Below are 14,847 nucleotides of genomic sequence, written 5' to 3'. Positions count from 1 at the left end.
AATGGATTCTGCAGTGATCAGCTGTACTTAGTCATGTTTTCTGGACATGTCCAATCTTACTCTGTTTTTCGGGTAATAACCTCTAATAAAAACAGATTTTTAAAGGATTCATTTTTGGCAGAATCTTCATCTTCTGACAGTAAAAATCCTACCAAAGGAAGAACATATTTAGGTTTCTCTGTGGTAGTTTACATTCTTTCATCTCCTTAATAAAGAAAATGGGTCAACCATAATCAAATAAGAATTAATTTTTCAGTGTAATTTAAAATTTATGTTTTCTTGATTGATAGGTCCTGCTAGAATTTGGAATGGTTTCAAAATATTCCTTGTTCCACTCTCCGGAGGGTTGGAAATAAAAAATATCTGCTTTGGGTATCATCAACATTAAGTCTCTGGTGTGCAATGGCAGTTTGTTCTGTACTTTCAACTTTAACTAGTGAACTCAGTATCTCAGCTGTTTTTTATTATCTGTGCAAGTTGTTGCATGACAAAAGCAACTATGAGGAAAAAGAAGCTTTGCTGCCATTTACCTTATAGCACATCATAACTTGAGCAGTCTGTATTTACTCTTGCTTTAGTAGAGGCAAAGAGATACAGTGCAAGTATCAGTTACTTAAAGCAAAATGGAAACCTTGGGGCCCATCGAGTGCTGTTTGTTTGTGCTGGTGTTACCAATGTGACTTGTATTCTGTTTACATGTATGTATAGCTTGCTTCTTAACATCTGCTTTATGTTAACTCTCCTTGTCCTCCTCACTGCAAACACATATTTGCTAGCATAAAAAATAATTTCTGACAAAGTGGGATTTTTTTTTTTTTGTCATGGGCTTTCAACTGATTGATGTTTGAGTCTCTGGTATTATGTATTATGGCGAAGAGTATCACTTCACCCAGCAATTGAAGCAAGATAAAAAAAATTTAAGACATTTTAAGGGTATTTTAAGCTGAGTGAAAGAGGACCTTCAACTGGTCCACAAGCCATACATACATATACATACTAGTAGTTAAGGCATAAAGGAAGCCTGTGAAAATCAGATACAGATGCATCTATCTTATAGCTTGTACCAGCTGATGAATGTAATGTTGTTTCTATCTCCTACATGTTGCAGAATGGTTGGGCATATTCATAATGGTGTCACCATTATGAATATGGAAACTTATGGATTACTGTTCTCTGGTTAGCTACAAACAAAGAAACATACTATTGTCTTTGGAGAACTCACTCTATCATCAGCTCCGCTCCCACTTTGGTGGGATTTTTGGTGGGAAGTTTTTAAGCACTACTTCTGTAAACAAAAGTTCAAGGCTGTATTTGTGCCATGAGCAGCCCAACAAGGAGGAATTTTAAAATGTCTGTTGTGATGCTTTGCTGTAACTGAAAAACAGCTAACATTTTTTTCTCATGAAAACTCTTAATTATCTTTTTATTATTAGATTAATTATTTATTTATACCCTAAAGAAAATCAAATAAAAATTCATTACACTTTCCTTCATATCAAGTTTTGCTTTACTGTCCATTTTCCTGAAGTCCAAGAACCGATTCAGTTTTTTTTCTGTCAGTTTCCATATAAAGCCTTGTTCCTCAGTCTCTGGTTGTTCTGTAGAGCTCCCATGACACAGAGAAAATCAAAAAGGTGTTTTAATCGATCAGTTATGGCTTCTTTCCCATGAAGAATCCAGACTGATAAAAATCTGGCTAGCAACATAAAAGATCTTGTATACTCTTCAGTTTATTTGTTCTCTTTCTCACTATGGTTTTTTTTTTGTTTTTTTTTTTTTTGTTTTGTTTTTTTAGATTACTTTTGTAAACTGTATTCAGTTTATTTCAGCTTGCATGGTTTATAATTAATTTTCTTTTAGTTTCATATGAGCTTTAGAAGAGATTGTTAAATGTCTAGTGTGAAGAAGCTGTAATCAGATGCCCTCTTGAAACTGAGGTGAAGTTTTTGACCCCAGCTGTCCATTCTGTCCTTCCGTGTAGGTACAACATACAGTGAGGTTTTAGTTTAAACAGCTTTCATCTAGGTGCACTAGGCTGGAGTTGAACTCAGTGGAGACCATCTTTGACTTGGCATGCTGGCTTCATGTAACATCAGATTCTTCCCGAACTAATAGAGTTTCTTTAGGAGATCTTGCCATGTTAGTTCGTGATTCTATGTTCTTTTTTTAGTACCAGTTTAAATTCAAAGGTGAATTTTGCATCATTCCTACCTTGAGGTCCAGAAGACATGCTGACTTATGCTACATCTTCTTCTCAACAAAAAGCATCTGTAGTGATCACTTGCCATTATAAGATTTATGGAGTTTCTTGCTGCAGTATTTCTTAAATACACCCCTTCAAATACACCCCTTCAAGTGAATTACCAGCACACCTTTCCTTAAGAGTTAAAAATGTATCCTTTTAGGTTTATTTTTGGATAAATCAGATTTGAACTATGCAGCAGCTTGTTATACGCTCAGGAAAACTGAATGTTAAGTTTGTGTTTGTTATGTATGTTTTCTGTGTCCCCTGTGCTGGATGGAATAAAATGGTTGAAAGCCAAGCGTACAAATATGTACCATTAGTAGTGGCTTGTGGAAAATCTGTGTGGTGAAAGCCAGTGTATTTATGCTTGGATTGTAGCAGTTTGGAGTTAAAAAGTCTGGTTTTGGGGAAGGACTAGCTGGTAGTCAGAATACTTGAAGAAATCTTTTGATTATATATATGAGCTCACTGTAAGCAAATTTACGGTGCTTGGGTTCATTTAAATGCCCTTGTGGTTAAAGTACCTACATCGTCCTTCAAAAATACCATAAAGGAAGATTACAAAACTGATTATTTTGGTCCAGTATGTACAAATAATGACTTCTTTTCAAAACCTGTGGCCACAAAGATGCATTAGTATAAACTCTGTGGTGAATGAGCAGACAGCAGTGTGTCGAACTCAGTTCATAACAGTTTACAGCTAGTCTCTTAGACATTAACCTTTTCATTGCTTAGTACAGCTTTAGAACCACCTGTAAACAAACTTTTTATTCAGATGAACTTTTAAAATGTTGCTTGTTAAGAGACCCATCCAAGAAATGCAATTAAGAATTTGTGTGTATTTTTAATTCTGGTAAATTCTGGTAGTGTTAGGGGAAAATGGCTAGTTTTAGCTTCAATAGCAATTCCTGCATTGCATGGACAGTTCAAGCAGGTTATAGTGGGAGAAACTGCTACATTATCAAGATTACCAGGAGAGAAATAACCACTTGTCTTCTACAACGGGAGTAGAAATGGCTGGCTTGTGTTAGACTGCCCCTCTTTCAGTTCTTCAGGAAAGCTAAGCTTGGAGAGAAAAGTCTTCAGTGCTGGTGAGCAGCCTGCAAAATAAGCAATCACATCCATTGATATAGCTTCAGAAAGTTATTTCACCTTTCTCTGAAAAGAAGACGATTTGAAGTTTCCAGCTGGAGTCAAGAATCCTTCTTTACAGCGCTGTGATACAAGATAGGATACCCTGAAGAATGTGAGAGGTAATGAGCACAAATTAAAAAACATGAAATTCTATTTGAATGCAAAAGGAGACGCTGTAAGAACTGGTCACACACTGGCATAGGGTGCCCAGAGTGGAGTCTCCATCTGTGGGGATACAAAAAAACAGGCTGGAAAACTTGTCCTATTGTCCTGAGCAACCTGCTGTAGGGGACTCTGCCTGAGCCAGGGGATTGGACTAGAGATTGGTCTTGAGAGGTCCTGTTCAACCTCGATGATTATATGATTTTGTGCATAGGCCAAAAGTTGTGTGGTACCACATTTTTTCAACAGGACTCTTTAAATAAATTAGAACTTGGGCCTCAAGTACCTTTGGACCAAAATAATTCTTGTTGCATTCCAAAGAGTAGCATTGTCCAATGGGAAGAAACTGGTTTTGGCACTTTCTTCAAACCCATGTGTTTCCCTGTGTCTTTGAATTGTTTCTGCATTTAATACAGGTAGTGTTATCTATTAGTCAGGTTCCCTGATAGATTACAGTATAATATATTTTTTTGTTCTTTATGTATCTTTCTTTATTCTTTATTATTTTTTTCCTTCAATTTTGGCATAGTAAAAACTACAATTGGAGCAATCCATCTTTTTCCTGAAACTAGGGGGAAAAGAGTAATTTGTCCTTGTCTTTAGTACTTCAAGCAGGTTGTCAGGAAAATTGGCTAAGCTTGTACGTATGCATGTTTTCCATAGATTGCATCTGGTACTTAGAACTACTTTCCCTGTCATTGCACACCTGTTGTGGGCTTTGCTGTGTTCAGTGGCTTTAAATGAGTCATAAAACTCTCTTCTATATTATTAGCAATGCTTTTGCTGGTCCAAATAGCTGGAGCTGCCTGCCTGACTTAAGGAACAAGAATCAGATATGTGAGGATTGCAGGAATGTAAATTGGGACAAGGATCACTTAGGCTTAATTGATCCTGGGAATGCGATGACAAATATTTGAAGGAAAGGAATTCTTACTGCTATGAGTGATGGAGAAGGAAAAGACACTATGCTGCTGCTCTGGTCTTTGCACAGAATGTCCAAAAGCAGAAACTGTACTCCCAATGGAAAGAGATGGTGCTTGGTGATAAGAGATTAAATGAGTTTGACGCATCTGGCTAGGACTGCCTGAGAAAGGACACCTGCATGTGTTGAGGAGTGAGAAAGTGGTGGCTTAGTGTTCTCCAGTAGTTTCAGATCTCTCTGATGGTTATCACTTGAGAAAATTGGTATCATCATGGGGCTCAGTAGATCACTTTTTTTTTTTTTTTTCCCCACTATAGCATCAGCCTTCGTGGTGATAGTGCAAAAAAAGCCTGAAGCACTTCATCTTCTCTACAAGTCCAGGGCATGTGAGACAGACGTTTGGGACTTCAATTCTGCACCTCAGTGGTGGAGTCCACCTGAGAAAGTGAGGAATATAATCACCAGACAGGTTATCTGTTCTCCTGAGGAAAAAAACTTCAACATTTAGAGTGTGTTGGCTTTTTTGCCCCAGTCTGTTTTGAACCCATTAGTTTAGTTAAACTAGATTTGGTAGGGGAGCAAGCTCCCCAACACCACAGAGATGTGATTTTCATGAAAATCAGTGGCTGGTTTTGGAATGAGAGTCCCACACTTATGTCCCACTGAAGGAAGAGCTGCACTCTGCTCTCAGTAGGCAAGCTTGCAGGCTAGTCTGCATGCACATGATGGTTGAGTAGGGTACATGTGGCAGTCACAGCAACTAGTGCTTCTTGCCTAGGTATCACAGGAGGGTGCTGTATGTGTTCGGAAAGGGATACGAAACGTAGGGAAGTTGTACACACTGAAAGAAACAGGCTTTTTCATTTCAGCTCTCAGAGGAACATCTTGTGAAAACTGTATTTGCTATTTGCCAACAGAAGCGTGAGGCAGACTGCTAGGGGATTTCTCAGCATCAGAATACGAATGCCTTTCCCTACTCTGTCCCAGTAAGAACTCTTGCTGCTGCCTCAGCTTGCACTGTGACAGAAGAGTTTTACATTGTGTGGTTTCAATGTCATTCCTTCCCTTTAGGATGTTACAGGTCTAGAAGGACTACTTTGATATCAATCTTGAGCTTGAGCACCTGGGTTTTCTTTCCAGTCACAGACCGAAGAGCTAGCCAGAGAGAAACCTTCAGCTTTCATCAGTGCTCTCAAAATTCAGACGATAGCGTCCTGACATATTTCAGTATTCAAGAAAGCATTTCCTCTTGTATGGGGTAGCTATAGACTTCTTACTGATTGACAAGGTTACTGCATTTCTGCTACTCTTTTAACGTGCATATGTTCCAATGCAGACAGGGAAATTTATATGCCAGGGATTTTAAAGAACCGTGTTTCAATAAAGAAAACCACAACGAAATGTACCTCAGAGGAACTTTTCTGAACCTGTTGTAAAGCATGCTGGTTGTATGGGCTCAGCACACAGACGTGCTTACCTCCATCCTTGTTCAGAAGAGTGTCACAGCCTGTATTTGTGATTCCCGGTTGCACATCGGTGTGTGTGTAACATACATCTCACGGGAAGGTGTGCAAGGGGAAGCTGCACTGGCTCTTTCGCTGGCGATCAGCACAAAACAACCCAACTGCTGATTCCCTGGCCAGCTTGCCGGGACATTTTTATAATTCTTGCGCTGTGTTGTTGGAGATCTCCAATTAGCCTCCAACCGGAGCTCGCAGCTTGTGTGCGAAACAGGCAGCTGCTGGCACGCAATCTTCCCTGAAGTTGTTTCCTTTCCTTTTTCCTGAGATTTAGCGAAAGGGGGGGAAGGGGTTGGAGTCACATGGATACAAAGCTTTTGATTAATGTCCAAGTCTGTGCTGCGGCGGCGGCTTTCCAACCTCCCAGCTCACAGGGCGAGCTGGGAACCAGTGACCGCTCGCTTCCTCAGGGCCGCGTCCCCTTCCTGACGGGAAAGCGGAGCCCGCTGGGGGGGCTGCTCGCCTCCGGACCTCGGCTGGAGCCGGGTGAGCCGGGGCAGAGGCTGCTCGGCGGCAGGGCATCCCTGCGGCTCCGGGCCCGCTATGTAACCCAGCGGGCTCTTTTGTTGTCCTTGTCCGCAGCGCCGGGCCGCTCACGGTTCAGCGGGGCCGCGGGCAGCGCTCCGCCGCGCCGCGCACCATGACGGAGGAGAGCAGAGGGGAAGGCAAGGGGGAGAGCGGGAAGGACTTGGAGAAGCAGCTTCGCCTCCGCGTCTGCGTCCTCAACGAGCTGCTCAAGACCGAGCGGGACTACGTGGGCACGCTGGAGTTCCTGGTGTCGGTGAGCGGCTCGGCACGGCTCGGCACGGCGCCCCACCGAGCCGGGCTGCGCGGCTGGGGAAGGGGCGCCCTGCCCGGGGAGCCCGCCCGCAGGGTCGTGCTGCAGCGAGGGGCACCCCGCGGGGCTGGGCAGGAGGGGCAGCGGCCCCTCGGGGTGCTGGGGAGGGCGGCAGCCCCTGAAGGGCAGCGGGGTGAGGGTGAGGAGCACTGAGCGGGGCTGGTGTGGGTCACCTCGGGGGGCTGGGGCCACCTGGGAGGCTGGGCTCAGCTGTGGGTGCTGGGGTCGCCTGGGCAGGCTGACCCTGGCCAGAGCTGTGCTGCAGCGGGTGAACCTCCGTCCACACCCCACTGACACTGCGGGTGGGGTTACCTGTGCCAGGTAACGCCCTAATCCCTAATAAGAAAGGAAGGAGTGTGCGCTCTTTGGGAAACCCAGAGGAACAGTTCTTACTTAGCACAGTTGTGCTGTGCTTCGTTTGCTCGAGGTGTCGGTAGCATCGCTCTAGGACCCTGATGAGATAAATACGTCCAGCTCATCTGCTTGATTTTGCTGAGGATCTTTCACAGTAGCCCCCACGTATTTTTCTCTCCTCCCCTGTGCCATTGAAGAGGGGAAATCCTTCAAACTGCAAACTTCCTGCTTTGCTGCTTTGAGATCTGTGAACTTTCTGCTTATTATCATGAAAGAGGAAATTCTCAACTTGGCTGTGACAGGGAGAATAAAAGCACAGACACAGGAGTGAAATAAGATCTACAGAGTAGCTTATTTTCTCCATATGTTTATCCTCAGCAGAACCTTGAAAAATGGTAAATGGTCCAATGTGTTTTCTATTTCTAAAAAAATATTTGATGTATACTTGAGAAGGTGGCTGTGCGATTGCCTTTTACTTTGTTCCTATTTAACAATCAAATTTTACTTACTGTAAAAAAAAATCTTAAGGGAATATGCTTCAATATTTCATCTTAAGCCCCACATTTGGTGTATGTCAGATTCTTAGGTCTTTTCAGCAAGTTTAAAGAATTTGTAGTGTCTTTAATTTTGGACCCCACAGTTTCAGACAAAATGGGTACTGATGTTCAAGCAGTAAGTGCTCCTTCTGAAGAGCAGACTCTGTACAGACTTCAAGTTGCATGCAAGTAATGAATTCAGTAATTAGTCTTGCAGAATTTGGATCAAGATGATCTAAATAAATCACATGGAGAAAGGGAGGAGCGCTGGAGTTAAATGCCTGGTTCTAGGTCAAATTTTACATATTCATTAATGTTTGTGAACAATGTTCAAGTGATAGCTCAGAGATCTAAACCCTTTGCAGGGAAATGTCGTGCTTTTGAACTGTGCCTTGTCCTTGGTTTGAGGAGACAACTTGGGAGCTTTCCCTTTGCCTGTCTGCTAGGACTGGTGTTGAGAGTGCCTGTGGTGGTGGATTTTACGAGGGGGGTGGCTCTGGACTAGTGCCAGTGTGGAGACCAATCACATTTATTACATATTGGCATTGTGCTCATTCCTGTGGCTACTTCTTGATCTGGAGGCTGCATCTTCTCAGCGTGAGGTTGTCTTAGGGCACAAAGTCTGAGTTTGTTTTGGATGAAAGTGAACTGCAAATTTTTCTCTTGGAGCACATCTGGATGGGGCAAGAACGTGGGGGCCCAGCACTGACTTTCTCTGTCCAAACCCTATCCTATTTTGCAGGGTTCCTTGTTAAACTAGAGACAGCCCAAGATGCTGTAATTCCAATACAAGTTAAGTTTGGCTTCCAGGTCTCCTCGACACTGTCAGTGGAGGTCATTTTGGTAGAAATGGGGTTTCCTTTATGTATGGAAAGCTGAAGCCATTTGTAGTCTTTTTAACAGTTTACATGGAGTACATGCAGTTTTCACTGAAGTTTATAGGAACAAACTGTGGTTTCAGGATTAGAGCTTATGTCTTCTGTGGAGTTACAGAATGCCATGTTTCATGATGTATGGTTCCTTTGGAAAGGTACATTAGCATTTGTGAGGACAAGAGCTAACTTTTCACCGGTTTGGACTGAACCTTTCATCTTGTGCTTATGTCCTGTTGTGGAAGCAGTTATATTAAGAGACAAAAATTCATGTTTCTTCCATCAGTCATTCTTGTGCAGGACAGGGACAGTACCTAAGTGGGATTTGTGTGGAAGTATAATGTTCATCATATCATACCTAACTCTTTTTTTGAGTACTTTGTGCATCCTGTGAAGTGAATTGATAACATCCCCCACCCCTCTGGCTGAGGCAAAACTAAGTTATCATGATGGGCAGTCTGTAACATAAACAGGTGTGGAAGTGAAGTGCAAGCCTGATCTAACTGAGTGGTGGGAGGAGGAGATCCCTGTTGCTGATGTGATCATGTTGGGGAAATGGTGTTTTACCTGCTACTGCCTGTGGCTGGCTGGAGAATGAGATTATAAGGAGGATGTGACTTTGCTAGTGTGTATCTACATGGGAAATGCTTTGCTGGTTTCCCTGCATGGGAGCCATGCCTATTACGTGTTAGAATTATTTCTTCGCTTTATGTTGGAATTAAAGAGCATCTCACCAAGGACAAATTTCTCACTGGTTATTTAAAGTGTTTTTGCTCTCCTGCTCCTCTGTGACTCCTCTTTCTCCAATTATCATCAATGCAGTGAGAAGTGGTTTGTGTATTCTGTCAGGGCTCTACAAGGCTATTAAGTACAAAGCAGAAGATTTAATAGGTTCATTATTTGATTAAATAGATGTACCTGAGTAGTCCTTCCCATGTGAGTTCATTCCCCTCTTCTTGCCTTTACACTGTATAAATTCAGTATATTGTTTTTAATCTGCTTTCATCACAAGTCAGATCTGTGTGGAAAGGTCTGGTTGTGCTAATATTACTCTTTCAGATCTGAATCTTCCAGTAATAAACTATGGTAACATGGTATGTTGAGACATAATACAGAGAAACAATGATTTTGTGCTCATCTCAATGAGGTATGTAAACGTACATGAGGTGGATAAACTTAAGTCCACCAATAGTCACAGCAATGTCAGAGGGAGTAGGCACAGGGAATTATGAAGAAAGGGTTGAACTTTTCCTTCTAACATTTCATTACAACACTTGGAGGGTCATTTCAATACTAGAGTTTTTGTTCTTGTTAGCATTTAGTGTTTCTTAAAAGAATTAAATCTACTGATAGAAGAACTTGCCTAAGGAACTAAAATATTTCTGAAAATCATATCTACAAATGGAGTTCACTATGAGCTACAACATGAGGTTACTTTTACAAACTTGGTTCTTTACTGGCTAAATTAGCTGTTGGGATTTTTCTGCTGCTGGGCCATACTTCTTGGGTGATCATGTCATCTTACAAGAAAGAAAGCTGTGTTTTCCAGTGGAGTGGAAGCTGTACTTGCAGGGATAGAGGAGAATCTTCTTTCACCAAAATGTTCTTGCTGGAAGGAAGTGAAGGCAACAGTTGGTGAATACTTGCTCTCTCCCCAAAATAATCACGTTATCTAACAGTGTAACTGAATAATTAATATTATGTTGAGTGTTCATGGTAAAAATGCTATTTTTTTTTCTTTTTTTTTTTTTCTTTTGTGATTTATCAGTGTATACCTTATTTATTTCATTCTTTCCAGGAAATGAAAAATTGTATATATTTGATGTGCTCTCTGTAAATGTAGTGAAAATTTCCTGTTTTTCTCTAGAAGTAGTAGCATGATTAGCTAGTTAGGATAGAACTGAGTAAACTTTTCCAAGATTCTCATTGGTCTTGTATTTTATGCTGAGAAATACACTTGACTTTTTAATGAATGTTTAATTTTTCTTTTTTAATTAGCTTAATGTTTTCTTGCAAGGGTTCATTTGCTGTAGAAATCAGGGTACTCATCTGAACGTACCAGTAGTAAGGAGACCAGTAAAACTGGAGGTAGTTAATAGTAAAGAGTTATTAGATGGTGGCTGGCTTAATTTGTCACTTTCTGACTTGGTTTAAGGCTTTGTTATGTTTGTTCTTCATGCTGATGTTTGGCCAGAAAAGGCAAACCAAGCCACGAAGAGCTTTAGGAGGCAGGTACACTGCAGTGATACAGGCTAGATACAATAGAAGGTAAAAAAAAAAAAAATGTATTTAAGGAAAGAAATTTTATTTTGGAATAGAAATTGGACATGTAATAGATCTGCTGCATTTGGTACTTCAGGGGATAGCTGTGGAAGTAGAGTTTATTTTTATTTGACAGAGATTGTTTTTCTGCTGCAGTTTTGTGTTCTGACAAATTTGACGTTGATGGGAATAGAAGCAGATGTTAGCACTCGCCTGAGCCTTCCAAAACCCCATGGCCGAAGCCGGGGCAAATTGTTAGATCCTGAGGCAGCTGGAAGGAAAAGACAGCCAGTTTATTGTGTAGAATATAGTATGGTTTATAGAGTCTCTTCTGTGAATAAACATACGTTTCAGCCGGTTAATTCTCAAATCAAAGTTCAGTTCCATTAGATTCTACTGTACCATCTTCTCCTTTCCACTTTACTAAAGTAAAAAAAAAAAAGAAAAAAAAAGGGGGGGGGGTTAAGTTTGCTGTAAATGCGTGCTCTGTTAAGGCAAGCAGAATCCTTGCTTTTCAATGGGCATAAAGAAATGTTTATAAGGTTTATCGCCCAACCTTCTCAGTGGCTGTGTGAGTCCTGGGGTCCTGTATTTCCCTGCCACCCTGCGCCCTTCCTTTCTTTTGGCTCAGTAGGTATTTCTCTGATTGTTGAGCAGACTAATTAGTTGGACAAGTGATTAATTGAGACTCCAGGTAAACATTAGTCAAATTCAGTGTTTCTACTCCATGTCAGCAATAGATAATTTGTGTCCTAGACTGAAACTCCTCAAATGGTTATGCTGGATGATCCAATTGGGTGTTGGACCTTTTACAGAAGAACCGCTTTTAAATTATCTTTTATGGCTGTAGTCTGATACAACGTGTGTGTCGTTGTGTGTATGTATGAATATATGTTATATAGGTTATTTATGTTATATATATCTCAATTACAGTAATGATTAGTGACTTCTTAATGGATTGCATAATTACATTTGTAAAAGGGATTTAAATGAATGGAAGGGAAAGGTTTCAGCTGGCTGCATTTTTTGATAAGCTTCTGTGATTTCCTTTCTCTTCAGGAAAAGAAAAGCAACATTCTATGGCAACTTCATCATAAAAAGTCAAAAGGAAGTGCAAACACAATTACCATAGAAAGCCAATATCTTTTCCATTCACTTCCAATTTCTGCTGTTTTTAACTTGCTTAAGCATTACAAGAAAAAAAAAGAATATAGTATTCTATTCTTATTTGGCTTGGTTGGCTATATCAATGGCACCACCTGTGGTCTTTATCAGAGTAAGGGTAACTGCTTAAAAGCAGTTTATTTCTTTGTAAACCCCATCCCCAACATCAAATGCTTGCTTTGTAGAGTGTGTTTGCAAGAAAAGATTATTTACATCTCTGCTAGCTGAGCACAGAACCTTGTGTAGGCAAAACGGCAAAACCCAGACATTTTTAAGAAAGATTTTCAAGCATGTGTCTTATCTTGTTTGGAAGTGTAGGGAATTATACAGCACTATTGATGGATATTTCATAGTTTTCAATGAATTTCCCCTTACTGCTCTCAGATGTACTTAGACTGTATTTTGAAAAGCTGCTTTTTAAGGAAAAGTGTATATTTATTTATTTTTTAATCTATTCAGTGAAAAATGTAAATACAGAAAAGAGAAATCTTTGTTTCATAGCATTTAATAAACTCTTCTCTTTGTAAGGCTTATTGTAAGATGTAGCATGCTGAAGAGGACATTATTTACACAATAAATATTTATATTTACACGTCTGTATTTATAAATATCATTGTATTTGTAGTGTTCCATTTATTCCTTTGCTTTGCCTTATATCTCAGTCCTGACTCTCCTGGACCATAAATTTCACAAGATTGTAATAATGAGTTACTGATTTAGAAGAAACTATTTGGAGGGACCATCCATCGATACATCCAGACTAAGTTACTATATGCTGCCTAATCCTGTTGAATGGTATCCTGTTTGGGGTGATTTCAAATATTTATGGAGACATATTTTTCAAACCTCTTCAGTAGCAATTTTTGTCACCATTTTAAAACAGCAAGTGCTTTGAAACTATTCATTCCAGGGTTAGTATTTTTTGGTAGGGTTAGCATGAAGAACAATTTTGTCAAAGCAGAGGAATTCCAAGTTAGTAACAGTATTACACTATAGGAGGAACTGAGAAGTTCTTCACATTGGAAACCAAAAGGAACTGTATTTTGGCCAAAATAAACAAATCCAAACTGGCTATAGTTGACCTAAGATACAGGTGGGGGCAGCTTGCCAGTCTGTGGAAGGCTGTTAACCATACATATATATATATATATATATATCTGTCTGTATGTTAAGTATATGTCCCTGTGTTTGGAAAGGAATTGGGCTACCCATGAATGAAGTATAGAGTTGAGCAAGATAATAATTTAAATTAATAATTAGAATAATTTAGGCTCCACCTTTGTATTTAAGTATATTAAACAAATTTGCATACATATGTACTCATGGATATTCTTTTCCAGGATTTATGTTTAACTATTTTTCTGGCTTTACTTTAATTCTAAACTACATTAATATTTGTCCAGTTTTCTGTTTTGGACTGAGCAGGATTGTCCCTGTCTTTGGTGAATAGATGGCGTGCATTGGTGTGGGACCCAAGAGAGTACTCAGGGACAGACTGCTCAGGAGGAATATAAAGCCATGCAGCAATGGAGACAGCAAAGTCTGAACTCAGCTGGTACTGAAATTAGAAGTGTGAAGGGCAGCAGAAAGGACTTTAATGTTTGTTGGTAGGAAAAGGAAGGCTAAGGAAAATGTGTGCCTACTGCTCAGTGGGGAGAGAACTTTGTGAAAAGTGGACACAGAAAAGGCTGAGGTTCTCTGTGGTCTTCCTTCTGGAGTTTTCACTGATAAGGGTTTCCTGTATTCCTCTTGAAGGCCGCTTGCGGATTTTGTGGGAATGTGCCATTGCCTTCAGTAGAAGAAGGCACAGTTACAAAGTACTTGAGGAAAATGGATATACAGAAGTAGGAGACCAGATGGGATGCGTCTGGGGGAGCTGGCCAGTGTTATTGTGCGGCCTTTTTTTCATCTTTGAATCTCATCTTCAGTAATGTCCTGGTTGGCGTGATGGGAAGGCACACTTTCAGCAGTCAGAGGGACCTCAAGAGGCTGGAGTAATGCAATGATAGGAGCATCATGAAGTTCAATGAAAGCAAACGTAGAGCTCCTACACCTGGAGTGGAATAACTCTGTGAACCAGTATAGTCTGGGGGCTAGGAAGCAGCTTTAAAGAAGGGGCTCATGGAGTGCTTGTGCAGAAGAACTTGAGCACAAGTACATCCTTGCAGTGCAGAAAGCAGTCAGCATCCTGGGTTGTTGCAAGGTTGTTACCATCAGGTCAAGTGAAGTGATTCTTTCTCCTGTATTCTGCAGTTATGATACCTTGGTGAGTCCAGTTTTGGTCTCCCTAGTTCCAGAAAGAAATGTGTCTACTGAAGCAAGTCCTGTGGAAGGCCAGCAAGTTGGTGAGGGGCCCGAGGCATACTATCTGTGAAGGGAGGCTGAGAGAATAAGGTTTCTTGTACCTCAGGAAGAGAAGTCGCAGGGAATTTTTATTGCTGTCTGCAGCTCCCTGATGGGAGGATGTGGAGAAGATGGAGCCAAACTCCTCTCAGGGGTGCACAGTGGACAAAGCAGAGGCAATGGGAAATGGGAAATTCCAACCCAATGTGTGGAGAAAAATATATTTTAATGTGAGGATAGTAAAACACAGGAACGGGTTGCCCATAGCCTGCGGAATATCTATATTTTCTTCAAAGCTCAGCTAGGCAAGACTGAGCAACCTGTCCTAGCTGACACTGCTTTGATAAGTGGCTGGGCTACATGACCTCTGGAGATCCCTTCCAACTTACATGAATCCTAAATTTTGGATTTTTTTGGTGTGACAGGGAAAAAGACAGACTGTCTTGAAATTTCAACTCTTCAGGGAAGCAATTTTTTGCTGGTTGGCACCTCTAC

General features: G+C 40.8%; 1 protein-coding gene across 3 annotated transcripts in view; it reads left to right on the top strand.

The window, feature by feature from the left end:
• Window positions 1–6,235: 6,235 nt before the first annotated feature.
• PREX2 (phosphatidylinositol-3,4,5-trisphosphate dependent Rac exchange factor 2) overlaps window positions 6,236–14,847 on the top strand; it is a 177,981-nt gene continuing 169,369 nt past the window's right edge. Inside the window, exons 1-2 of one of the 3 annotated variants that reach the window (XM_083827119.1) lie at window positions 6,236–6,469; window positions 6,566–6,764. In XM_083827119.1, the coding sequence (XP_083683245.1) occupies window positions 6,624–6,764 (141 nt within the window). In that variant the 5' untranslated portion in view covers window positions 6,236–6,469; window positions 6,566–6,623. Of the gene's footprint in view, window positions 6,470–6,565; window positions 6,765–7,549; window positions 7,571–7,600; window positions 9,731–14,847 lie in introns of those variants that run through there. The other 2 variants (XM_083827120.1, XM_083827122.1) reach the window with 2 other exon arrangements.

Source organism: Anser anser, assembly GCF_964211835.1.
Source record: "Anser anser genome assembly, chromosome: 2".
NCBI lineage: Eukaryota > Metazoa > Chordata > Aves > Anseriformes > Anatidae > Anser > Anser anser.
Note: the sequence above shows the minus strand (reverse complement) of the source record. Positions and strands in the feature narration are given on the sequence as shown.